Raw genomic sequence first — 25,851 nt, 5'->3', positions numbered from 1 at the left:
CATTTCTTCTAGCATTTGTCTAAATTTTACCCTTCCTTTATCCAACCCAAATCCCACTTTCTCCAGGAAGCTTTCGACTCTTTCAGTCCTAGACAATGTCTTTCTTCTTAGACCTATACTATTTACTGTTGTACAACTTACTGTTGTAGCATACTTGGGCATTTAATCATCTATGGCAGGGATCGGCAGTTTATGGCCTGTAAGCCAAATCTGGCCTGCTGCCTGTTTTTGCACAGTCTGTGAGCTAAGAATGGTTTTTACATTAAAAATGTAAAAGAAGAAAAAGAATATTTCACAGCATATGAAAATTATATGAAATTCACATGTTAGTGTCCACAAATAAAGTTTTATTAGAATATAGCCACACCTATTTTGTTTAGACATTGTCTATGACTGCTTTCAAGCTATAATGGGAGGCTCAAGTAGTTTAACTATAGGGCCTACAAAGCCTAAAATATTTACTCTCTGGCTGTTACAGAAAAAGCTTGCTAACCTCTGATCTAGGATCTTGAATTCTCTGTATAATCTTTGCATCGCTGTTCAAGAACTTTGGAGAGGTCTGCTTCACTGAAGACAATCTTTTCAAGGCTAATTAGCTGTTCCTTAGACAGGTGGGGGAAGCCAGAGAGTAGGCTGCATAGAGTAAGTAGGAGCTAGCCTACTTAGAATTTAGTAACTTAGGCAACCAGATTCCCATTGGAAAGTGAGAGTCAGAAGATCCCAGGTAGATGGGGGAAAATATGTGATCTTTTTTCCATCTTCTCTGTTTCCGAAGTAGCAGAGAAAATGTAAACACACAGAGGGTCTAGCTAGAGAAAGGGTATTTGAGGTCTTATCTGAATCTGGTTGTTGAGAAGGGATCAGTGGTTGCTGGCTGAGAGAAGCTCAGCTATTAATGACTCAGTTATTACAGGCCATGAAAGAAACTATCAAAAGGGTGTAACAGCTAAAGCTGAAAGTGTTTGGCTTTGGCTGACTGAAGCTGTAAGTAGGCTAAAAGGTTTTACAATGCCTAGAAGTATCACAGGCAAGAGCATTTAAAGGATTTCTTTAAAGTAGAAATGAAAGCCAGATATTTAGGAATAGCAGTTGAAGTTATCAGAAAGTTCCTGACTTTTACCTAGGTGTTCTATTTCTTTTCATCTTGCTCTAATCATATTTTTTTCTTAAAACTTATACAACATAGTGATTATTTAGTAAAGTTCCATCTTATTGAAAAATAATCTATATAGATTGGACTGTGGGCTTCATCTTTCACATCTGCTCCCTACATCTGGGCAGAATCCACTTGCTAGTTTTGGTACTCAAACATATACCACCAAATGGGTTCCTACCTGAATTGCAGGAAGAAAAAACCTAGACTCTAGGAGATAGGACTTGCATATTGAAGTCTATTTTAATGGCAACAATAGGTGCAAGGTCATAATGTGTGTGTGTGTGTGTGTGTGTGTGTGTGTCTCTCTCTCTCACTCTTTTTTTAATAGCTTCGCCACCACAGTGGAGGGCACGTTGTCAGAATGAGACTGAATGAGTAAACAGTCGTAAATTAACTTTTGGGGGGCGCTCGTTACCTATTCAAGTAGACGCTAGGGGACCATTATTTTGTTGGAGAAGGGTTTTTCGCATTATGTGGGAGGTAGAATTGATGAATCCTAAAATGTCTTTCAACTCCTTAGATCTATGATCTTCCAAATCAAACAGGCACTTCAAATTTTCCCTGTTCTTTGGCACAGAATACCGTCCCCTTGCATCTGTCTGTCTCTCTTTTGCTCTCTCTGTCCCTCTCTGTCTCTATCTCTCCCTCTCCTTCCCTTCCTCCTTTCTGCCCTTCTCTTATTCAGACTGCCATCCTATTACTAAATCTTAATCTGTAACATCTCTTGGCTTTTACCCTTTCATTCAGTTTCCTGCTTCACATGTACCCTCTTGATCTCCTTCCAGCTCTTCTTTCTTCACTTTCTCAAACTCACACACTCCTTCCCTCCCTCTCTCTCTCCTTCCTTCATGTACTACTCCTTCCTCTCCTTCCTTCTTTGCTCCCCCTGCTTCATTTTCCATCTTCTCATCCCCCGACGGTCTCCCCCTCCTTCCCGCTCTCTGTCTTACCCTAGTTTGGAAATGCAGCCGACCTCTGAGCCTGCCACCATTGGATGCCAGGGGCTGTCACTCTGCGGCAGGAAGAGCTCCTATTGGTCGGGCTGGAGGCTGGTAAGGAGCTGACTATAAAAGGTGGGGCCGACGGAGGCTCGCGGAGCGGCTCTGACAGGACAGGGTCGGAAGGGGACTCCTGGCAGGGAGCTGAGCGCCCGGAGCTGGGGTGCGGGCACTGGAGCAGCGGCTCTCCGCACTAACTCTCCTCGCCTCGTCAGCGGGGCCCCTGCCTCAGAGCCCGGCAACTCGCGGCCGTCGCCCGTGCAGCCCGAGTGCCCCTTGTGTCCCCTGCACGTGTCGCGCCCCGCACGCCCCGTCTGGCCGCCGCGATGAGCGAGGTGAGAGGCGCTGCCCGGCCCCGCCGCTGCGGACTATGGCTGCGGCGCGGGGAGGCCGCGGCTCGGGGTCCCAGGGCTTCGAGGGAGGGTGCTGCAGCCCAGAGCCGCTGAGAATCCTCCCGGGACTCCCCCTGCCTCTCTGGGAAAGCTCCCACCTTGGAGTGCTGGGGAGCGATCGGAAGAGGGAGGGTTTAAGTTCCCTGACTGTCGGTGGAGATTTTGGAGGACTGGAATCGACTGTAGAATGGGAGGGCTGAGGTCTCAGGTCGTAAGTTTTATCCTCAGGATACTGCCCACTGCATAGGTCTTACTGCTCCGAGGTTACTCGGGCTTCCCTTCACTCCCCTGACTTCTGAGAAAAACATTAGCTTCTGTCTTCCCTCTCCTAGGGCTGTATTGCTTTTACACTCCTTATGTAGCATTCAATGGAGAACTCCAGCCCTCGCCCCCTGCGGTGGCCACTTCGCCCCTTTTAGGAAGGTGGCATCCTACCCTCCACTCATTCAATCAAGAACCAACCGTTGGAGGGACCATTCTGATATTCAGAAGCCTTGTAGTGGGGGCCTGTCTGGCTGCTGGGGAGATGTCCCCTTCAAGATTAGACCTCCTTCTGCAGCGCTTGTTACACCCTGAGTCTCCACAGGGTCCGTGGTCATCCGAGCCAGACCCAGTCCATTAACTGTGATTTCCTCTATTCAGAGAACACCGTCCATCCGTGGGGGTCAAAGCAGAGACTGGGAAAGACCTCTCCCATTGTTTGACTGCATTTGTAGGCATCCAGAGACAAGGATCTTCCTTTCTAAGTGAAGTCAGTATGGGCAGTGACATCACGGGCTTGCTCTCTGCAACCCCTTTCCTAGTACCCAGGATCTTGTGTTAAATCCAACATCTCAGCTATATGCCAGATCCCAGCTCTACTGCTTACTAGCTATGTGGCCTTAGGCAAGTTTACTAAACCTTCCTCTGCTTCAGTGTTTTATCTGCAAAATGGGGGTAATACTGGTTGTTCTAATGATTAAATGAGATAATATATGCCAAGTACTGAGAACAGTACCTGGCAGAGAGTAGGCACTCAATGTATGTTAGCTATTGTTATTATCTCCCTCTCTCTTTTAAAATTTTTTTTAGAGTATTTCAGTAAACTAGCATGAGAAGTCTCAAGGATACAAGGTTAGTGAAGGGGTAGGACCCTGTAGCCGAGGTCTCAGTTTAGATCTTCATCTTTAGTAGGAGCTCTGCTGGCTCCTACCAAAAGCTCTCGTCCAGGGAGCCAATTAGTGCCAACTACTATGTTTTGGTTGCCATGTCCACTAAGTTTATCCTGGAAAATTCAGCTACTCTGGGGGCTGCAGATGAACTAAAGTGGTTTCCTGTCCCTCAGATAGTTGTGACTGTGACCACAGCAGCCTTTCAGAAAGAAAGAAAAGGAAAAAAAGATTCAATCTTCTTTCCTTTTGCTTCTTTCAGCCCTAATATGAGAAGAGAGGTTTTCTTTGCCCTCTTTTCACTGAGGTCTAGAGTTCAACGCCCCCCTAGTGTTTCTAAATCTGAAATTTGCAATTCAAGCCATCCCCTGGAGGTTTGTGATCTGAAGTCTATGCCAACATGAAGATGTGTGGTTAGCCTGTGCTTTTTAGGGGAAGTGCACAGCCCCTCTGTGGGATACACTACAGGGGCTGAGATTTAGGGTGATATTTGGTGGAGTGACAAAGCTATCACAAAGCTGTGTCAAGAAAAATAATTTGGTGTTTGAGGGCAAAGTCAAGTCTTGACTTAGCAGCTGTACTTGACTAGCCTCAATCAGGAACTCAGTAGAATGATGAGAGTGGGATCCTTGGATGGGAAGTAACTGACAGCATCTGCAGGGCTGCCTGCCTCCCAGGCTGTCAGAGTGAACTGGTCCTAACTAGCATATTAGCCGTAGAAGCTGCCTCCTAATACAGAGCTGAGCCTGGCTTCAGGGATGAGTATTTATAAAATCCAGAAGCAGCCACCTGGGCTTACACAGAGATCAGCTGTCTCTGAACCAGATCCCCAAAGGGCCTCTGCTTCCCTAGAGGCCAAGATCCAGCCTGTTTTCTTCCTCTTGTAAAAGCTATGAAGAAACGTGGAAGTGTTGCCCGGAGCTCTGAAGCTCTAGGGAGACTCCAAACTTTTTTATTTCTCTCAGCCCAGCCCCAGGGGTCTTCTCTTTCAGGCTGGAGCCCTAGCCCAGGAAAGCCCTGTGCACTCTGAATCTTATGTAAGCTTCACCTCCCCCACCTGCTTATTTTCTTGCTTCAGTGAAACTGCATGAAATGAGAGAATTTGGGATCTCTTTAAGAGATTCCCATTTCAAATGAAGAACAAAAATTGGGGAGGGGGTCTCCAGACCTAGAGGAAAAGTGTAGGGTCCTGGTGACGCTGCTGGGGAGGGTCTCTGGTTATTCTTTCCCTTCCTGGCTCTTTGCTGTCACTCAGTACTGCAGCAGAGCATTTCCCTGTGAGTGTGTGTGTTCGTGTGCAGGGGAGCTGCAGGGGCTCATCTCCAGCTCGTCTGCATTCACAGCTGCAGGCAGGACTTGATTGCTGTGAATCACAGTCTATCTCTTATAGTTTAATAACTTTTTGCTAGTTTCGGTAAAGAATGGGGATGGGAGATGCATTCAGTCCCTGAGGGCTCTTTCCTATAATCCCTTGTCATATGGTGTAGCTGGTGGCTTAAAGCACACTTGCAAGTTCTTCTGTGATCCTGTTGCACTTCTCAACTGTAAAAAGCCCAGCTGGAGGCATCCCTTGGTCCAGCAGTCATTCTGCTGAAATGGGGGTTATGGATGACTGGTAACTAGTTCCATGGTGTCTGCCCCATAGTGTCTGTCCCCAGGCTGGCAGGGGATGGAGCAAGGGACAGATCAGTTAGAAACCTCACTAGAACCAGTACTCCCTCCTTTATTATTCTGCTTGCTGTCCTCTTAGGTAATAGGAATGGGATATCACACTTTGGGGATCACATTCTCCTTCCTGTGCATATCTGCCTGAATCTACAACCTTCTCCACAATGGAAGTTTGGTCAGGGTGACATCATTCTGTTATGTCTTCTGTGAACCATTTGTTAGGGAACCTGGTAGGGACTTGGAGGAAATCCAAGTTTCTCTCTTTCTCTCTCATTGGTATTTTATTATGATGATGATTATATTGGACATATAAAACAGAAGAGCTTGATATTGGAAAGCCTTCCACCTCTAGAAATATCTGTCTTCTGAAGTAAGAGAAACCAGAATTTGGTTCTAGAACTTGCTTATCCCTTTCTTAGTCACCAGTTCAGGTTGTTGGCTTTAGCTGCATGAGCAGGAGACTCTGGCTGATAAAAGTGGATGACTTTGTCATCCTGTGACCTGGGAATATAGACGAGTCTTCTTCCAAAGCTGCAGCTGTGATCAGTAACACCTTAGAATGTCAAGTCTCTATAGGGTCAGGCACCGTAAGTATTGTGGCTGGAGTCCGAATATGCAAACCTGATGTGTCTTTCATGTCTGTCCATGGAGAGTCTTAAGTGATGACAGTGATGGAGATAGGGCTGCAAAGGCAGAGGAGGAAGTAGGATCAGGTCAATCAAGACAAGTCACTACCTTGTCTTTTCAAGGTAGTGGTTCTATGAGTGTTTCCCCCTGTTTTCCTTCTGTTTTTCTATAGTTCCAAATTGTCTTTCATGAGTCTATGTTATCATGGAAAAAATAAGCTTAGTTTTGCAAAAATCCTTCTATCTAGAAGAAATACAGGTATTTTTTTTTTACCAAGAAAATCTCAAATAATATATCAAAACATTTTAGCGATATAATTTCAGATTTGTCAAGGAACCCTAAAGATCGGCTGGTCCAATCTTCTCATTTTACAGATGAGGAAACTGAGGCCCAAACCTTATCTAAGTTTACACAGTATTAGAACCAACACTGGGGCATGGAACTGCTGCCTTCTTATCCCCAAAGAACTTTCCCTAAGACTCTTTTAACATGTGACTCCAGTGATAGAATGATTTAATTTACATGCAACTTTGAAGGAATATATTACAAATACTTTCTATAGGAGATCTAAGCAGTGTGATTTAATAAATCCTGAGCAAGAGCATAGAGAGAGAGGAGAGACCAACATAGGATGATATGTATCAAAGGGGTAAATTTTGGTAGAATACTAGACAGGGTAAGCACTATTCTTCCTATGCAAGACGACTAGTCACCTTAAAAGTGGGTGCAATGAATGTGCTGAAGTGGAGTAGGTAAGTTAATAGGAGTGTAGGAAGGGGGAAGTCTGGAGGTCCTCTTTTCATGCATTCTTAGTTTCTGGTGTCCATCACTGATTTCCATAACTGTAAAGCATCAAGGACCAGAAAGAGAGGTTTTCTTTCAGAAAAGAAAGGAATGAGCAATTCTCTTAACTCTAAAGTATTTGACTTGGAGGATCCAGCTTAGAAAACAGGTATCTAAGTAAAATTGCTGTACCTGATAATCAGACAGGCGCTGAACATTTACTCCTCCTTCATTTGGCCTCTTGACTTCCAAAGAGAGTACAAAGGCTTTGGGAGGAGAAATCTAGAAGAGGGAAGGAAGAACACATTAGGCTGGCAAAGTAAGTGATGAATACTAAGTGCATGATTTTCTAAATCCGTACTCCAGACCTACTTCTCAAAGTGGCTTGACTTGCCCCAGAATTATTTTACCTGTAAGAGTAAGCCAAATCAGAAGCAGATCCCAAACCACCTTTTCTAGGAAATCTGCATCCCTGCAGGTGCCTAGACCTTATCACATTCTCCTCCCTGAAGCCTGATTATTGTTTAATTCCAGGCTGACGCCAGAAGGCAGGCCCACCTAGGTTTCCCAACCCCCCATCCAGGGAAAAGAGGTGCCATTTACCGTTCTGTTGTCCTTGGTGCTGCCTCCCTCCCACACAAAGCCCTCCAGCTGAGTGTTTGCTTTGTAGGCTGTGGTGGGATTAATACGTTTATTTTGGGACAATAACGCCATGAGTGGGATGCACACTGAAGATTACAGTAATAAATGATGCTTTGGCACTACTCTCTCTCCCCCACCCCCTACCCTCAGTATGAGGTGAAGGCACAGTTCCAAGCTGTGTGCAGAGCACCACAAATAACTACTCATTAAATTGTGGCAGCCCATGCTGGGGGGAAACGGGCGGGGGCTGTTGACTCACCGCATCCCATGAGCTGGCATAGCCAAAGAATTCTGCCTGACTCCAGTGAGGGGTACTGCTATTTCAGGAAACAGGGGTGGGATGGCTGAGGGGGGAAGGACAGACCAGGGGGCTTGGGAGCTCGGACTGCTTAGGTTCTATTCTTGTCTCTAAGGTATCTGGGTTATATTCCATGCATTAGGAAACATTAGGAAAAGAATGTGTGTCTGTAGAACCTGGAGTAAGGATTCCTAGTTCTTTTTCTATTATTATCTTGAGGGTGACCTTGAGCAAGTCTTTCTGAAGCTGTTTGAGGACTGCAGCTGGTTGCTGCACTGAAAGAATTGAAACAGTTCCAACAGTGCTCCAAAAACAGCAGTCCAGGGTCTTTCAGGGGCACCAGGGGATCCCAAAGGCCTCTCTAAGGATATTTAGCAGTGAACTTCATTTATCATTGGGGGAGAACATGTCAGCAGGGATAAAAGGGTCCCTGGGGGACTGAAGCCTCTTTGTCACTACTTGAAAGCAAACGCACTAACGCCTTTCTCCCTTCACTTTCTGCATCTCTAAAGCAAGCAGGGAGCTTACAAGGCCTAGGATTTATTTCAATACTAAGGCAAGAAAGGGGTCTTTGGGGCTCATATTTAGGATTTTTAGGATTCAGGCCCTTTTTAGATTTCCCTGCCCTGGACTATAGGACAGTATTCTGAGTCCTTGTGCCTATTCATCTGAGCTAAGTGATTCTAACAGTACTATAATGTGTATATGACGTGTTTTCATTTGCCCAGCATCCAAGCTATATCATGCAAAAGCACAGTATATGTGATCCAGATACAGTGAGGTGCTCCTTTGTTCCTGTCTGTTGCTGCTGCTAACAACCTGTGATACCTCTTTAAAGACCCCAGTGGGATGAGGAGTATGGGGAAATCTGGGTAGTTTACCTTTCCCATGGTTAGTTCTAAATTGCTGCTTGGAACAGAGGGGGTGACGCTATCTTGCCTCTTCGCCTGACAATGGTTGCTGTGGCAACACCATTAAAGATGAAAGAGACAAAGAAAGGAAGAAATGCAGCCTAAGAAGGGGGCAGGGCGAGTAGGACCTAGAGTTATAGGGTACCTATTCCCCAATAGTGACAGCTATAGGGAAAAAGCACCTAAGTCGCTACCACTTTGACTATTTTCAGGTGCTTTGCCAATACTAACAAACTATCCTTCTGAGGCAAGGAATGGATTTACAGAGTCATCTTTCTGATACAAAGGATTGATTGAGGAGATATGGTCTATTTGCTCCTGAGCACTAATCATCTTCTCCCTGTGGCCTACCAAAAAAAAAAAAAAAAAAAAATAGGGTGTGTTTGTGTCTAAGGGTTCTTTGCAATGAAACATGAACACTAATGGAGGTGCTGTATTGGAGGTCCCCTCTGGTACACCTCTGACCTGGGAGTAGTTCCAGGAGGCTCCAGGGTTACAGACGTGGGCAGCTGCTATACAGAATACAATTTCTGCCCAAGCAGACTATTGTTGGGCCCTTTACCAAAGGTTTAGAGCTACTGTCAGCATTTTTGGGGACAGACATTGAGAATACAGGGAGATTGTGATTTCCAGGGTTGGTTTAGGGTAGAAAGAGAACAGTTATGAAACTCCTTTGGTAGCAGAATAAGCCTCAAGGGCCCTTAGAGCCATCCCAGGTATTCCCTTCCTCCTTCAGTCTCACTTAGTGAAGATATACTCTGTGGCGGCTCTACTCTTTGATTCCAGACCTTGAGCCAGGCAACAACCCAGTAACTTGACCTATTCTTATATTCAATCCAGAGTTACATTACTTCAAATAATAACTATTTATTTTGATATATGCTAGGTATTTTGCATACCTTTCTTCTAAGTCTTTTCACCTTTTAGGATAGATAGGTTTTCTCTTCTGCAGATGAGATGTCTGAGCACAGCAAGGCTAACTGATTTACCCAGTGTCACACAGCTAGTAATGGGAGAGCTGGGATAGTCAATGCAGATCCAGGATATGAACTCGGATCTGTCTAACTCTACCTAATATGACATATTGCTTCCACCAGGAATTTGAGGCTTGAGAAAATTTTAATTCACATAAACAAATATCTACTGAACACCTACTATGTGCAAGACATAGGTTGCAGTTACTACAAGTGATGCACAAATAAATGGACCGTGCTTTCAAGGAAATGGACTCTGGTGGGGTGGTGAAGTTGGGGAAGGGGAGGTAAGACAAATACACAGTAACTATAATACAGGTAACATGAAATACACTCCTAGAGAAGATCTTCCCCTTCATCCTCAGCTGTTTTTCAGGCACATCTACTGATGTGAGGAAAAGCAATGACCTGGCTTCACAATCTCTGAACCAGCTACAGAATGAGGCCCTCAGCTATCTGAAAACAAATTAGACTTCAGAAATCGTGGTGAGGTGGCAAATAAAGCAGAGTAGGAGCTCCCTTCATTTGTTCAACATATACTGAGTTTATATCGTGCTAGATCCTGGGACTACAGGAGTGAGTAAGATAGACACTGCCCTTACCCTCATAGCAAGTTCCTCATAGGAACTCGCACAGAAATGGAGGAGACAGACATTAAATATCTAATCAATAAATTATTATTTAATTACATTAGTAACAAGTCCTACTAAGGAGAAATACCAGGTGCTGTGAAAACTTATGAGGGTCCTAGCCTAGTCTGGGGAGCTAAGAAGGGCTTCCTGGAAGAAGGAACCCTTAAGGAGAACTCTGAAGGATAAATAGGAATTAACTAGGTAAAAGGGGAGCAAAGGTAAGGGAACCATGTGCCAAGATCCTGAGGTGAGAAGGAACAGAGATGAGGTTACCGAGGTAATCAGAGGCTGCATAATGTAAGGCCTTTTAGACTGTGTTAAGAATTTTCTTCTAAAAAAAAAGAATTTTCTTCTTTATCCTAAGAGCATCAGTAACCTCTTGGGCTATTACCGTGGTCCGCATAAGAAACAACTGTGTTAGGATGGTGGAAGTGGATGGATTAAGAGATATTTGGGAGATGAACTTAATAGGACTTAATATTGAATTGGATATGCAATGTGAAGGAAAGAAAGGTGTCAAGAACAATTTCTAGGTTTGTGGCTCGTACAACTGGATGAAATGGGGAGCACTTGCAGAGGACTAGGTTGGGTAGGTAGGATTATGAATTTAGTTTGAGACACAAAGAGTTTGGAGTTTCCATAGAACATCCAAGTGGAGATGTTTTAAACCTCAGAGGAGATTTCTGGGATAGAGGTATGCAGTCTGCCCTCTGCATCCACGGGTTCCACCAACAGCGGATCGAATTTCTGAATCTGAGGATGCAAAACCCATGGGTACTGGAGGGCAGACTGTACTGTGCCATTTTATGTAAGGGACTTGAGCATCTGTGGATTTTGGTATCCCTGGGGATCCTAAAACCAATCCCTCTTGGATACCAAGGGAAAGCTGTACATTTGAGCCGTCAATGGCATTCTGTGCTGTTCAATATGGTAGCCACTAACCACATGTAGCTATTTAGCTTATTAGTTATTAATAAATTATTAACTTATTAAATAAATTTATAAATTTTATTCCTCAGTTGCACTAGCCACATTTCAAAATGCTCAATAGCCCCATGTGCCTAGGGGATGCCATATATTGGACAGCACAGATATAAAACATTTTCATCATTGCAAAAAGTTCTTTTGCAGGGGTCTGCAAACTTTTTCTGTAATGGGCCGGGTAGCAAGTATTTTTGGCTTTGTGGGCCCTGTGGCCTCTGTTGCAATTACTCAACTGTGCTATTGTGGTGCAAAAGCAGCCACAGACAATATGCAAACAATGGGCATGGCTGTGTTCCAGTAAAACTTAATTTAGGAAAACAGGCCGTAGACCAGATTTGTCAGTGAGCAATAGATTGCTGACCACTGTTCTATTGGATGGTGCTGTATAAATGATAACTGAAGTCATAGGTGCAGATAAGATCATCTAGGAAAAGAGAACAGAAGGGAGCCTAGCCCTAAACCTCGAGAGCCCCCAGTACTTAAATGTTGACAGAAGTGTCCAGAAAGATAGGAGAAAAACCAGGAAAAACTGTGATGTCCCAGGAGCCAAGGAAAGAATATGTGTCAAGAAAGGTGAAATGATTAACAGTATTGAATGCTTCAAGAGGTCAAGCCAAGTGGAGCTGAAACTTTTGCATTTGATTTCTTATCATAGAGCACATTGGTTTTCTAAAGAGGCATTTCAGTGGAGTAGGAGTAGAAGCTAGGTTGAAGTGGGTTGGAGAGTGTGTGGGAGGTGAGGAAATGGAGACAGTAAGTGTTCTGAGAAGTCCAGCTATGAAAAGAAGAAAGACGTGAGAGACCCTGGCTCCCACCCCTTCCCCAGTCACCTGTCTACTCTACCTTTCTAACTGCTCCTTCTCAGTCTTTGCTAGCTTCTTGACCTCTCAACCTTTTTTCCCCTTAAAAAAATAACTTATTATTTAATAACTTATGTTACTTGTATAACTTAGTAAGTTAATAAGGTATAACTTACATGCAGTAAAATGTACTTTTATCTGGATATAGTTCTGTGAATTTTGACAAACATATACATCATGTAACTGCCACCACAATCAAGATATACAGCAGTTCCATCATCCCCAAATTCCCCCATTTTCCTTTATAGTCACCCCTTCCATGACCTCAGCCCTTAGCAGCCACTGATCTGTCTGCTGTACCTATAGTTTTGCCTTTACAAGAAATATCATATCATTGGAATCATACAGTATACATGTAACCTTTCAGGTCTGGCTTCTTTGCTTAGCATAATGCCTTTGAAGTTCATCCATGTTGTTGTATGTATCAGTAGTTCATTCCTTCTTTAATTGTTGAGTAGTATTACATTTTATGGATATATTACGATTTGTTTACCCATTCCTCAGTTGAGGGACATTTGGCTGTTTCCAGTTTTTGGTGATTACAGGTAAAGCCGTTATGAACATTCACTTACAAGTTTACGTGTAGACGTACGTTTTAATTTCATTTGAGTAAATACCTAGGAGTAGGATTGCTGGGTTGTATGAAAAATGTACACTTAAGAAACTTCCACACTAGCTGTTCCATCTTACATTCCCACCAGCAATGTCTGAGAGTTCCAGATACTCTGTATCTTTGCCAGCACATCGTATAGTCATTAAAAAAAAACCAACAAAAACACGTGTGTGCATGCATGCGTGCATGCGCGCGCGCACATACACACAACCCCCTCAAAACAACAACACAAAAAACATTCTAATAGGTGTATAATGATATCTAATTGTGGTTTTAATTCAAATTTCCCAAATGACTAATGATATATATATGTTCATGTGCTTATTTGCCATCCATCTATCTTCTTTGGTGAAGTGTCCAAATATCTTGCTCCTTTTTACAAATTGTATTCATACTATTGAGATTTGAAAGTTCTTTATTTATACTGGATACAAGTCCTTTATCAGATTTGTGATTTGCAAATATTTTCTTCCAGTCTGTAGTTTGTCTCTTCATTGTCTTAGGAGTGTCTTTCAAAGAGCAGTTTTTAATTTTGATGAAGTCCAATTTATAATTGTTTTCTTTTATGGATTGTGCTTTTGGTGTATCAAAGAAATCTTTGCCTACCCCAGGGTTGCAAAGATATTTTTCCCCTGTATTTTCTTCTAGAAGTTTTATAGTTTTAGGTTTTATATCCATTTCAAGTTAATTTTTGTATAGGGTGCAAGATATAGATTGAGGTTTTTTTGCACATGGCTATCCAATTGTTCCAGCACTATTTTGAAAGGACAACCCTAACATTTTATTTATTTATTTATTTTTATAGATCTTTATTGGACTATAATTGCTTCACAACACTGTGTTAGTTTCTGTTGTACAACAAAGTGAATCAGCCATATGCATACATATATCCCCACATCCCCTCCCTCTTGAGCCTCCCTCCCACCCTCCCTATCCCACCCCTCTAGGTTGGTGCAAAGCACTGAGCTGATGTCCCTGTGCTATGCTACTGCTTCCCACTAGCTATCTATTTTATATTTGGTAGTGTATATACATTGATGCTACTCTCACTTCGCCCCAGCTTCCCCCTCCCCCTCCCCCCAGCTTCCCCCTCCCCCTCTCCCCATGTCCTCAAGTCCATTCCCTATGTCTACGTCTTTATTCCTGCCCTGCCACTAGGTTCATCAGTACCACTTTTTTTTTTTTTAGATTCCATAATATATGCATTAACATACGGTATTTGTTTTTGTCTTTCTGACTTACTTCAGTCTGTATGACAGACTCTAGGTCCATCCACCTCACTACAAATAACTCAATTTCATTTCTTTTTATGGCTGAGTAATCTTCCATTTTATATATGTGCCACATCTGTATCCATTCATCTGTCAATGGACATTTAGGTTGCTTCCATGTTCTGGCTATTGTAAATAGTGCTGCAATGAACATTGTGGTACATGTCTCTTTTTGAATTATGGTTTTCTCAGGGTACATGCCCAGTAGTGAGATTGCTGGGTCGTATGGTAGTTCTATTTTTAGTTTTTAAGGAACCTCCATACTGTTTTCCATAGTGATTGTATCAATGTATATTCCCACCAATAGTGCAGGAGGGTTCCCTTTTCACCACACCCTTTCCAGCATTTACTGTTTGTAGATTTTTTTGATAATGGCCATTCTGACAGGTGTGAGGTGATACCTCATTGTAGTTTTGATTTCCATTTCTCTAGTAGTTAGTGAGGTTGAGCATCTTTTCATGTGCCTCTTGGCCATCTGTATGTCTACTTTGGTGAAATGTCTATTTAGGTCTTCCACCCATTTGTTAATTGGATTGTTTGTTTTTTTGATATTGAGCTCCATGAGCTGTTTGTATATTTTGGAGATTAATCCTTTGTCCGTTGTTTCATTTGCAAATATTTTCTCCCATTCTGAGGGTTGTCTTTTTGTCTTATTTATGGTTTCCTTTGCTGTGCAAAAGATTTTAAGTTTAATTAGAACCCATTTGTTTATTTCTGTTTTTATTTTCATTACTCTAGGAGGTGGGTCAAAAAAGATCTTGCTGTGGTTTACTTCAAAGAGTGTTCTTCCTATGTTTTCCTCTAAGAGTTTTATAGTGTCTGATCTTACATTTAGGTCTTTAATCCATTTGGAGTTTATTTTTGTGTATGGTGTTAGGGAGTGTTCTAATATCATTCTTTTACATGTAGCTGTCCAGTTTTCCCAGCACCGCTTATTGAAAAGGCTGTCTTTTCTCCATTGTATGTTCTTGCCTCTTTTGTCATAAATTAGGTGACCATATGCACGTGGGTCTATCTCTCGGCTTTCTATCCTGTACCATTGATCTATATTTCTGTTTTTGTACCAGTACCATACTGTCTTGATTACCGTAGCTTTGTAGTATAGTTTGAAGTTGGGGAGCCTGATTCCTCCAGCTCCATTTTTCTTTCTCAAGATTGCTTTGACTATTCGGGGGTTTTTGTGTGTCCATACGAATTGTAAAATTTTTTGTTCTAATTCTGTGAAGAATGCCATTGGTAGTTTGATAGGGATTGCGTTGAATCTGTAGATTGCTTTGGGTAGTATAGTCATTTTCACAATATTGATTCTTCCAGTTCAAGAACATGGTATATTTCTCCATCTGTTCACCCTAAACTTTTAATACTGGGGTTCCTCAAGGCGTGGTCCTAGACCCACTTCTTTTCATTCTAGTTGTGGTTGAAGAAGGAATTCAGATTGAGGAAGACTTTTTTTTTTTTTTTTTTTGGTTTTAAAAAAAGGAAGAGGTTTTATTTATAAGCAAGTCAAGAGAATTGATTGTGAAGATTCCTGAGGAGGAGAAAAGGAGAATGGGATCTAAATCTCAAATGGAAGGACGAGACATCATCTGAATGCTGATAAATGCCCTGGAAGGAGGTATGGGGTCAGGAAAGGGAGGATATTGCTGTGTCATTTCCCTCTCTGCAGTCTCTCAAAGTCTGAAGACAAAAGACCCCTAAGCCAGCAGACCTCTCCTTTTCCTCCTTCCACACTGGAAGGGAGAGTCCACAACTTTGAACTGCAGAGGAAACAAAAGTATACTCATGGGGAATTGGCAGCTACTGCCAAGATGATGGAATGGAACATTGGAGCACATCAGGCCCAGAGGTGAGGAGAAAAGGAACACAGGAAGGTAGGCAGGGAAAGAAACTAGGGCCCTCTAGGGAAAGGCAAGAGTTGATGGGCCTCATAGTTGCTAATTACATGTTGAGAAGTAAGAAACATTTAGTCCTGTGTAGGCAGTGAGGCTGAACTGAACCAAGCTTCAACTCACTAGAAACTTGGAATAACAGGCTTAAATGTAAGCAAGAGAGTCATTTGAAATGGAAACCAATAGGATGATCCTTCACATGGAATTCTCAGACTCTGAAAGGCTAGCATCTGGCCCTGGGAGTGAAGAACACACACACAGGCTATGGCTAACCCCCAGGGGTCAGCCCGGTATGTGTCAGGAGGCCCACTGGACAAACGTCAAGATGAAAGCCAGAATCAGCATGGCTAGCTCAACTAGCAGAGCAGGAATCTGAGTCAGTAGGCAAGGTCTGGGATCAGGTTCTCAAATTACAAGTAAGCTTTCCCCATATTGGGAGGACAGGACCCTCTAGAGTGTATATCAAGAAAGTGTTGGGGACTATGGATTGAGAGACTGGTCCTTGAATACAGCTGCCTAACTGTGGGAATGGAAGGAAATCATGATCTCTAGGACTTTCCTTCTTACCTAGGGATTGCTCTGCTGTGTGGGAGAACTTGTCTATTTAAATCAGTTTCACACTGGACATCCGTCTCATGTGGTATGTATGTACCACATGCATACACATGCTTACGCCTGTGGCTGGAGACTGGGATACAGCATAGCATAATGTTCAAGAGGGTGAACTCTGGAGTCAGACCACCTTGGTTCAAATCCTGGCTTTGTTACTTCTTAGCTGTATGACCTTAGGCAAGTTAATTAACCTCTTCTGGCCCTTAGTTTTCTTATCTGTAAAGTGAGACTAGTAACAATACCTATCTAATAGGGCTGTTGTAAGAATTCAACGTGTTAAAGTACTTAGAAAAGTGACTGGCACAAAGTAAGTATTATATCAATATATATGATTATTAATAAGATGAGGTGGGGTGGCATTCTAAAGTCCTTGATTTCTTCCAGTTCCCCTAGATGGGTCCCATAAGGAAAAGGAAGGATTTGCTAAACCATTTCCCTGTTGTTATTTCTGGTCAGAAGAGCTCAGTATTGAAAGAAGTAGAAGAGCACCTGAGAGTTTCCAGTAATCCATACCTGGCTAGAATGAGAGGCTGAGAGAGAGCGGCTGAGAAACGCTCACCTGTCACAGCTCTTGTGGGTGAGCACTGATCCTCTGGAGTTGTGAGTTTTTGTAAGAGACACTCTTAGAGCACATGTGGTTTCTGGTTCATACAGAGTGGACCTCCGTGCCTCCTAGGTTTAGAAATATGGTTAATCTGATGGCTGTCAGATGAATGCACCAGAGGACCTTGATTCATCTAAAATTGCTGAGTTTCTGGAAGATACACAGGAGGGTTGGGGCAGAGACCAGGGACCAGTAAAGGGCTGAGTATGACGTAGAGGGTGGGAGCTAACAACCTGTGACCTAACTGCCCCCACCTCCCACCTCCCACCTCAGCAAATCACTAACCACTAAATCCAGAAATCCATAGTGTTCAGAGTAGCTATTTGAGAACTGGCTGGAGAGGGTACAGGGAGGAGGGGCAGGTTGAAGCCCCAGCGTATTACTTTTTAGCAGAAGGTGTGAGAGAGATTTCAAGGGGCATTGTGAGTAAAGGGGTTTTCTTCTCCTTTACAGAACCCTTTTCTAGTCTCCCTAGTGACCTCTCCTAAATTTAAGCCAAATGGAGCTGAGAACCCCTGGGTGGCTAGACAGCAGCTGAGCCATGGCTCCATTCCAGGGTCAGTAATCTCAGGAGAGACTCAAGAAGGTGACAGCTGGCAGGGCGGAGGGAAAGGGGTGGCGTGTGAGGTTCAGTCCTGACAAATATTCCTGCTTCGAGGATTCTCAAGGTTAGCTGATATGAGAAGGAATGTAGAGGAAGGGACAGCTACTCCAGGGGAGATGCTTAGAACTGGGGTCCAGATTTTCCTCCAAAGGGGAGGGATGAAAGAAAAGAATTGGTGGATTAAGGGAACAGGCTTAGAGAGAGAGAGAGGGATAATGGTTAAAGCAAGGATCAGATTCAGGGATTTGCTGGCAATAAAGAAAGTAGGATTTGAAGTCAGAGATCATGGGACTGTAGAACTTGCCTCTTGACCTGAGACCCTCTTGTCTGGACTATTGACTGTTATCCTATTACTAAACACCCCATCTATCTCATGCTTTTGCAGTGTGGACAGACCTCTTGTGATGACAGCGTGCCAGTGTGGAAAGTGTCACCTAGCTAACTACTGGGTCATTACGTTGATCATGTGCCAAAAAAAAAAAAAAAAAAATATATATATATATATATATATATATATATTCTGACTACAGGAAGATCATGGGAAAAGAAAGAGTAATGAGTGGCCAGTCTCCCAAGAGTCTCAGGAGCAACCCTTCCTTCCTCTCATGGAAACTTTTTTTTTTTTTTTGGTGAAAGGGGGACTAGCAGGAATTCCGTAGGGTTTGGGGAACACCCTTGTGCATGTTCTTTCAGATTTTTAAATAAAAATGTACATATACATAGATAAGCAATCAATATATTTTACAAAAATTGGACCATATCAACTTTTCTTTTTAAATTTAATTGTTTTTGGCTGCGCTGAGTCTTCATTGCTGCGCGTGGGCTTTCTCTAGTTGTGGTGAGCAGGGGCTACTCTTCATTGTGGTGTGCAGGCTTCTCATTGCGGTGGCTTCCCTTGTTGTGGAGCACGGGCTCTAGGGCGTGTGGGCTTCAGTAGTTGTGGCTTGCAGACTCTAGAGCATAGGCTGAGTAGTTGTGGCGCATGGGCTTAGTTGCTCCGTGGCATGTGGGATCTTCCCGGACCAGGGATAGAACCCATGTCCCCTGTATTGGCGGGCGTATTCCTAACCACTGTGCCACCAGGGAAGTCCCTGGACCATATCAACTTTTAAAAACATTAGAGCAGGGCTTCTCTGGTGGCGCACTGATTAAGAATCTGCCTGCCAATGCAAGGGACACAGGTTCGAGCCCTGGCCCAGGAAGATCCCACATGCCACGGAGCAACTAAGCCCGTGCGCCACAACTACTGAGCTTGCACTCTAGAGCCTGCAAGCCACAACTACTGAGCCCATGTGCCACAACTACCGAAGCCTGTGCGCCTAGAGCCCATGCTCCGCAACAAGAGAAGCCACGACAATGAGAAGCCCATGCACCGCAACGAAGAGTAGCCCCCGCTCACCGCAACTAGAGAAAGCCCGCGCACAGCAACGAAGACCCAACACGCCAAAAAATAAATTTGTAAAAAACAAAACAAAACAAAAAAACATTAGAGCAGAAATTAACAGAACATTGTAAATCAACTATACTACAATAAAATTTTTAAAAATAATAAAAAAAAAATAAATAGTTATTTTATAACTGTCTGCTCTCTCCAGTACTTTGCAAGATGCTAGGAATACACAAATAAGTCACAAGACTTGAAAAGGCGGTATAAATGTGACCAATATATCCTTTGAAAATCACACATGATCAGTAAAGCCGTCTTTGGCCCAAATTTTAACATCCAAAAAGATGGGATTGTCCATCTACCTAACAATTTTTAAATTTGTAATTTATTTTAAAAGACACTTCCCTATCAAACATAGCACTGCATCAGCGTTTTTTATCTTTATTTATTTATTTATTTATTTTTGGCTGCGTTGGGTCTTTCGTTGCTGCACATGGGCTTTCTCTTGTTGCGGCGAGCAGGGGCTACCCTTCGTTGCGGTGCGCGGGCTTCTCATTGCAGTGACTTCTCTCATTGCGGAGCATGGGCTGTAGGTGTGCGGGCTTCAACAGTTGTGGCACATGGGCTCAGTAGTTGTGGCTCGCGGACTGTAGAGCACAGGCTCAGTAGTTGTGGTTCAGGGGCTTAGTTGCTCTGTGGCATGTGAGATCTTCCCGGACCAGGGCTCAAGCCCGTGTCCCCTGCCTTGGCAGGTGGATTCTTAACCACTGTGCCACCAGGGAAGTCCCAGCGTTTTTTATTTGAATAATTTTTATTTTACTTTCAATTATTATTTTCTTCTTATTTCCCCCTAACTTTCTGTTAGAAAAATTTATTAGAGTTGAAAGAGTTGTTCAATGCACATCCATATCTTTTCCAGCTAGATTCAGTAACTGTTAATATATTAGCATATTTGTGTCAGCATGTGACGGTATTCGATCTTGTGGACATAGCACAGTGGCTAAGAGTGTGGAGTTGGTCTGCCTGGGTCCCAGAGCCAGTTCCACTGTTTTCTAGTAGTGTGGCTTGAACTTGGGCAAGATCTTTAACATCTCTAAGCCTGTTTCCTCAACTATAAAATAGGATAACATCTCAGAGATTTCAGAGGATTAAATGGGATAGGGTTTGGCACATAATAAATGCTCAGGAAGTATTATTTGGGTACTTGTCTTATCTCCTCACTCAGCCTGGAAGATAGGGATAATACCTTGACTGGTTTTACTTTGTTTTTTAAAAGTTTTTGGCTGCGTTGGGTCTTCGTTGCTGTGCGCGGGCTTTCTTTAGTTGCGGCGATCAGGGGCTACTCTTTGTTGCAGTGCTCGGGCTTCTCATTGTGGTGGCTTCTCTTGTTGCGGAACATGGGCTCTAGGCGTGCGGGCTTCAGTAGTTGTGGCACGTGGGCTCAGCAGTTGTGGTGAGCGGGCTTAGTTGCCCCATGGCATGTGGGATCTTAGTTCCCTAACCAGGGATCAAACCAGCGTCCCCTGCATTACAAGCCGGATTCTTAACCACTGGACCACCAGGGAAGTCCCTTACCTGCAGAATTTGACACAATTAATCACTCTCGTCTCCTTGAAATAGTTTCTTCATATGGCTTCTAAAGTACTATAATCTCTTGACTTTTCTCCTGGCTTCTTCTCAACTTTTCTTTTTCTTTTTTTTCTTTTTTTAAACATCTTTATTGAAGTATAATTGCTTTACAATGGTGTGTTAGTTTCTGCTTTATAACAAAGTGAATCAGTTATACATATACGTATGTTCCCATATCTCTTCCCTCTTGCATCTCCCTCCCTCCCACCCTCCCTATCCCACCCCTCTAGGTGGTCACAAAGCACCGAGCTGATCTCCCTGTGCTATGTGGCTGCTTCCCACTAGCTATCTGTTTTACATTTGGTAGTGTATATATGTCCATGCCACTCTCTCACCCTGTCACATCTCACCCCTCCCCCTCCCCATATCCTCAAGTCCATTCTCTAGTAGGTCTGTGTCTTTATTCCCGTCTTGCCACTAGGTTCTTCATGGCCTTTTTTTTTTTTTTTCCTTAGATTCCATATATATGTGTTAGCATACTGTATTTGTTTTTGTCTTTCTGACTTACTTCAGTCTGTATGACAGACTCTAGGTCCATCCACCTCACTACAAATAACTCAATTTCGTTTCTTTTTATGGCTGAGTAATATTCCATTGTATATATGTGCCACATCTTCTTTATCCATTCCTCTCTTGATGGACACTTAGGTTGCTTCCATGTCCTGGCTATTGTAAATAGAGCTGCTATGAACATTTTGGTACATGACTCTTTTTGAATTATGGTTTTCTCAGGGTATATGCCCAGTAGTGGGATTGCTGGGTCGTATGGTAGTTCTATTTTTAGTTTTTTTTTTTTTTTTAAATAAATTTATTTATTTATTTATTTATTTATGGCTGTGTTGGGTCTTCGTTTCTGTGCGAGGGCTTTCTCTAGTTGCGGCGAGCGGGGGCCACTCTTCATCGCGATGCGCGGGCCTCTCACTATTGCGGCCTCTCTTGTTGTGGAGCACAGGCTCCAGACGCGCAGGCTCAGTAATTGTGGCTCACGGGCCCAGTTGCTCCGCAGCATGTGGGATCTTCCCAGACCAGGGCTCGAACCCGTGTCCCCTGCATTGGCAGGCGGATTCTCAACCACTGCACCACCAGGGAAGCCCCTATTTTTAGTTTTTTAAGGAACCTCCATACTGTTCTCCATAGTGGCTGTATCAATTTACTTTCCCACCAACAGTGCAAGCTCTTCTCAACTTTTCTTATTGATTTTTCCACATTTCTACAACCTCTAATCACCGGAATGCCCCAGGATTTGACCCTTTTCTCCTCTTTATCTGAACTCACACCCTTGGTGATCTCACCCAGTCTCATGGCATAAATGCCAACCACATCTTAATAACTCTCTAATTTATATCTGTAGGCAAGAGGCTTCTCTTTAACTCATCTTGAATATCCAACAGCTTATAAAAACATCTCCTCCTGGTAGACAATGGACTTGAGGACCCGGGGGAGGGGGGCAGGGGGGGAAGCTGGGACAAAGTGAGAGAGTAGCACTGACATATATACACACTACCAAATGTAAAATAGCTAGTGGGAAGCAACTGCATATCACAGGGAGATCAGGTGCTTTGTGACCTCCTAGGGGGGTGGGATAGGGAGGGTGGGCAGGAGGCTCAAGAGGGAGGGGATATGGGGATATATGTATACATATAGCTGATTCACTTTGTTATACAGCAGAAGCTAACACAACATTGTAAAGCAATTATACTCCCATAAAGATGTAAAACAAAACAAAACAAAAAAAACTCCTCCTGGATAATTAGGTAGGCAATCTCAAACTTGTCCAAAAACAAGCTTCTGATCCTTTCCCTAATACCTGCTCCTCCTGCTGTCTTCTTCATTTCAGGAAATGGCAATTTCATTTTTTTTCATTTCCTCAGCCCAAAAACTTTGGAGCTATCCTTGAGTTGTCTCACTATGCCACTTAACCAATAGTCGTAGCTTGAAAATACAGTTGACCCTCTGTATCTGAGGGTTCTGCATCTGTGGATTCAACCAACCAAAATTGAAAATACATATTTTTTTAAATTCCAGAAAGTTTCAAAAAGCAAAACTTGAATTTGCTGCAAGCCAGCAACTATTTGCATAGCATTTACATTGTATTGACAACTATTTACATAGCCTTTACATTGTATTAGGTATTATAAGTAATCTAGCTTTTAAAGTATGTGGGAGGATGTGCATAGGTTATATGCAAATACTTGCCAATATACAAATAAATGCCATTTTATGTAAGGTACTTGAGCATCTGTGGATTTTGGTATCCTCGGGAGTCCTGGAACAAATCTCCTGCGGAATCTGAGGGACAATTGTATACCTAGAATCAAACCTCTTCTCACCACCTCCACTGACACCTTTTTGATCCAAGCAACCATTATCTCCTGTCTAGTTTTCTGCAATAATCGCCTAACAGATTTTTCAGCTTCCTCCCTAATGCCCCTTATGTGCAAATTGAAGGTTTCTAATGGCTTCTCATCACCCTTATGATAAAAGTCAAATTCCTTAAAAAGACTCCCAAGGCTTAAGTAGACTCCCAAGGTCTGACAGAGTCTGCCCCCACTCCCAGTTATCTCTGATCTCATCTCCATCTGTGGTTCCTCCCTCCTCCTCCTCTCCACTCCAGCTACGTTGGGCTCATGCTATTCCTCAAACACGCTAGTCACACTTCCACCCCAGGGCCCTTGAAAGCTCTTGCCGACCATCTACAGCCCTTACTCCCTATCTCCTTCAGCTCTTGGCTCAGATGCCACCTTTCAGAGAGGCTTTTCCTGACCACTCTGTATAAAACTGTATTTCTCCATTCCCACCTGGCAGTCACTACCTCCCTTCCCTGTCTTTTCTCTATAGCACTTATCACCACTTAACATAATAATAATTTTGTTTATTCGTTTGTCTATCTATATCCTAGAATGTAAACTCCATGAGGGCAGGGTTTTTTCTGTTTTGTCCTCTACAGTTTCCCTAGCACCAATCAATACTTGTTGAATAAATTTTGATGACTTTTCTCCCTCTCTCTGATCTCGAGACCCACTTCTTCAAAAGACTAAGGGATGTACCTGGTAGTAGGAGGGCTTGAAAATGATGATGGTGAGTCTACGGGGATGGCACCTTAATACTTCTGTGAATAGCTAATATTCTGATTTTTCTTTTCCAGCTTAACACCAAAACATCCCCAGCAACCAACCAGGCAGCTGGCCCAGAGGAAAAGGGTGAGTGGGGGTGGGCTAAGCAGTTTGTAGAGCAGGTAAATATAGGGACATGAAGACAAGTAGGGCTGTAAACCTGGAAGCTCCTAAAGTCAGATGTAACAGGAATAAGAATGTGATAAGTGAAACAAAGCACTAGGTTAGGACTACTATATCTATAAACTTCCTTCCACTTTTTCCTAAGAAGTAAACCTACTAGAATTTACTCTTTAACTTTAGAAACTGGATCTGGAATGCTTGGAAACAGGTACAGTGATAGGAAGAAACTCATCAAATAATCCCAGCCTCTGTCTCAATCAGAACTTTAGGGAAAACAGGGGAAAGTGAGTGTGCTCTGGGACTCTGAACTGTAGGATTTAGGAATAAGTGGTGATAGAAGACATTTGTCATCTTGGTTCAAGAGTTGCAAAGCTCCTGAGTACCTACTATAGCTAATTCTCAGCCCAGGTACCCTGACTCAAGCTTCTGGGAGAGTTATCAGGCATTCCTGGTCCTAGCAAAGATTGGGGGATGTCACAGAGTCCAGTAGAAAGTGGACTTTAACCACTGTATTTGGGGCCTGGGGCAATTCAGGTTTACTCATTAATGAATCTCTCAACTATCTGCAGGGAGAGCTGGCAATACCAAGAAGGCTGAGGAGGAGGAGGAGATTGATATTGATCTGACGGCACCAGAAACAGAGAAGGCTGCCCTTGCTATTCAGGGCAAGTTCCGGCGATTCCAGAAAAAGAAAAAGGATCCCAGTTCCTGAATAACCAGCCTTAACCTTCACCTTGCTCCCTTCCCTCCCCTTCTCCACAGCTCTTACTCCCATGTATCTTTGTCTCTTTGTCCCTCAAGCTTCTCGTTGAGGCAAGTCCAACCCTTATACATTATTTTCTCTGGCCCCTCAAGCCATCGCAGCTGCAGAGGCACAAGGAACACAGGGAAGATGAAGAATTCAACAGGCAGCCACTTGCTTAAGGGTGGAACGTTTTCTCCTTGGGATACAGCTCCTTGATCAGTACCTGCGTCTGACTTATGAGGTTGAAGAGGAAGAGGATTTGAGGTTGAGAGAGGGACCCCTGACAAGGTGGGAGGGAGGGAAAAGCCTTCAGAGTAGGGTGCCCGAGGGTGGGTCATATGCCCTGTTCCACTGGTTACAACATTCGCCCTTCAGGTAGCATTTTTCCCCTTCACATCCTTCTCATCAGGACCTCAACTTCCCTCCTATGAGCTAAGCCACCATGGGAACTGGAGCCTCCCTTTCCCCTGGGCAGACCTAAATCAAGCTGCTCCCATGTTAGTGCATGCTCAGTAGATTAGTTCCAAGGAAGGGAGACTGGGACTGGTAGAGACAAGGAAAAGTTTCCTTCATCGTCTAGTCTAGAACCGTAAGGGGCAGAAGTGGAAGAGGTTCAAGGGGCCACAGGCAGGGAAATGGGAAGATTTGGGAAGGAAATCGCCAATTGATTTGGGAAAAAAAGAAAAATGAAGGAGGAGGAGATCTCTAAGGACACAAGTTACTGCTGGTAAAGGTGTACTATATGAAGGATTCTTGGGGCTTTGTTAACCTGCCTACCTCTAACCCCTCATGCCTAGCCACCCCCAGAGGCCACACAAACCAAGTGACCCTGGTAGTTCCCACCTGCCCCACTGTGGAGTCAGAGCAGAAGTGGAACAGCCACTCTGTGTGATTTTAGCATGTTTAATAATTATGAAAACAATAAACAAAATCCTTAAATGGGGCCATTTGACCTCTACTTCTGTTTTTTCTTGGGAGGAATATGAATATAAGCCTGAGCTGGCCTCAGGGAGGGTGGTAGAGCAACTGCACGGATTACATGGTGGCTCAGGAAACTAACACAGACCGAAGCCCTCTCCTACCTTCCTTCCCTGACCTTGTCCTCACCTTGATTCACCACCCACATTGTCTCTATCTGCTGCTATTTCCACCCCCGGTGCTCCCCTGCAAGGGTGCCCATCTCCTTCC

At 43.5% G+C, this 25,851-nt stretch overlaps 1 protein-coding gene across 1 annotated transcript; it reads left to right on the top strand.

Annotated features, from left to right (window-relative positions):
• Window positions 1-2,241: 2,241 nt before the first annotated feature.
• PCP4L1 (Purkinje cell protein 4 like 1) lies at window positions 2,242-25,606 on the top strand. Its single transcript, XM_082415654.1, has 3 exons — window positions 2,242-2,489; window positions 23,828-23,882; window positions 24,488-25,606. The coding sequence occupies exons 1-3, from the start codon at window positions 2,481-2,483 to the stop codon at window positions 24,628-24,630; spliced, it is 207 nt and encodes a 68-aa protein (XP_082271780.1). The 5' UTR covers window positions 2,242-2,480; the 3' UTR covers window positions 24,631-25,606.
• Window positions 25,607-25,851: the final 245 nt, after the last annotated feature.

This window comes from Balaenoptera physalus (assembly GCF_965194825.1).
Source record: "Balaenoptera physalus genome assembly, chromosome: 1".
NCBI lineage: Eukaryota > Metazoa > Chordata > Mammalia > Artiodactyla > Balaenopteridae > Balaenoptera > Balaenoptera physalus.
This window is presented reverse-complemented; position numbering and strand designations above follow the sequence as displayed.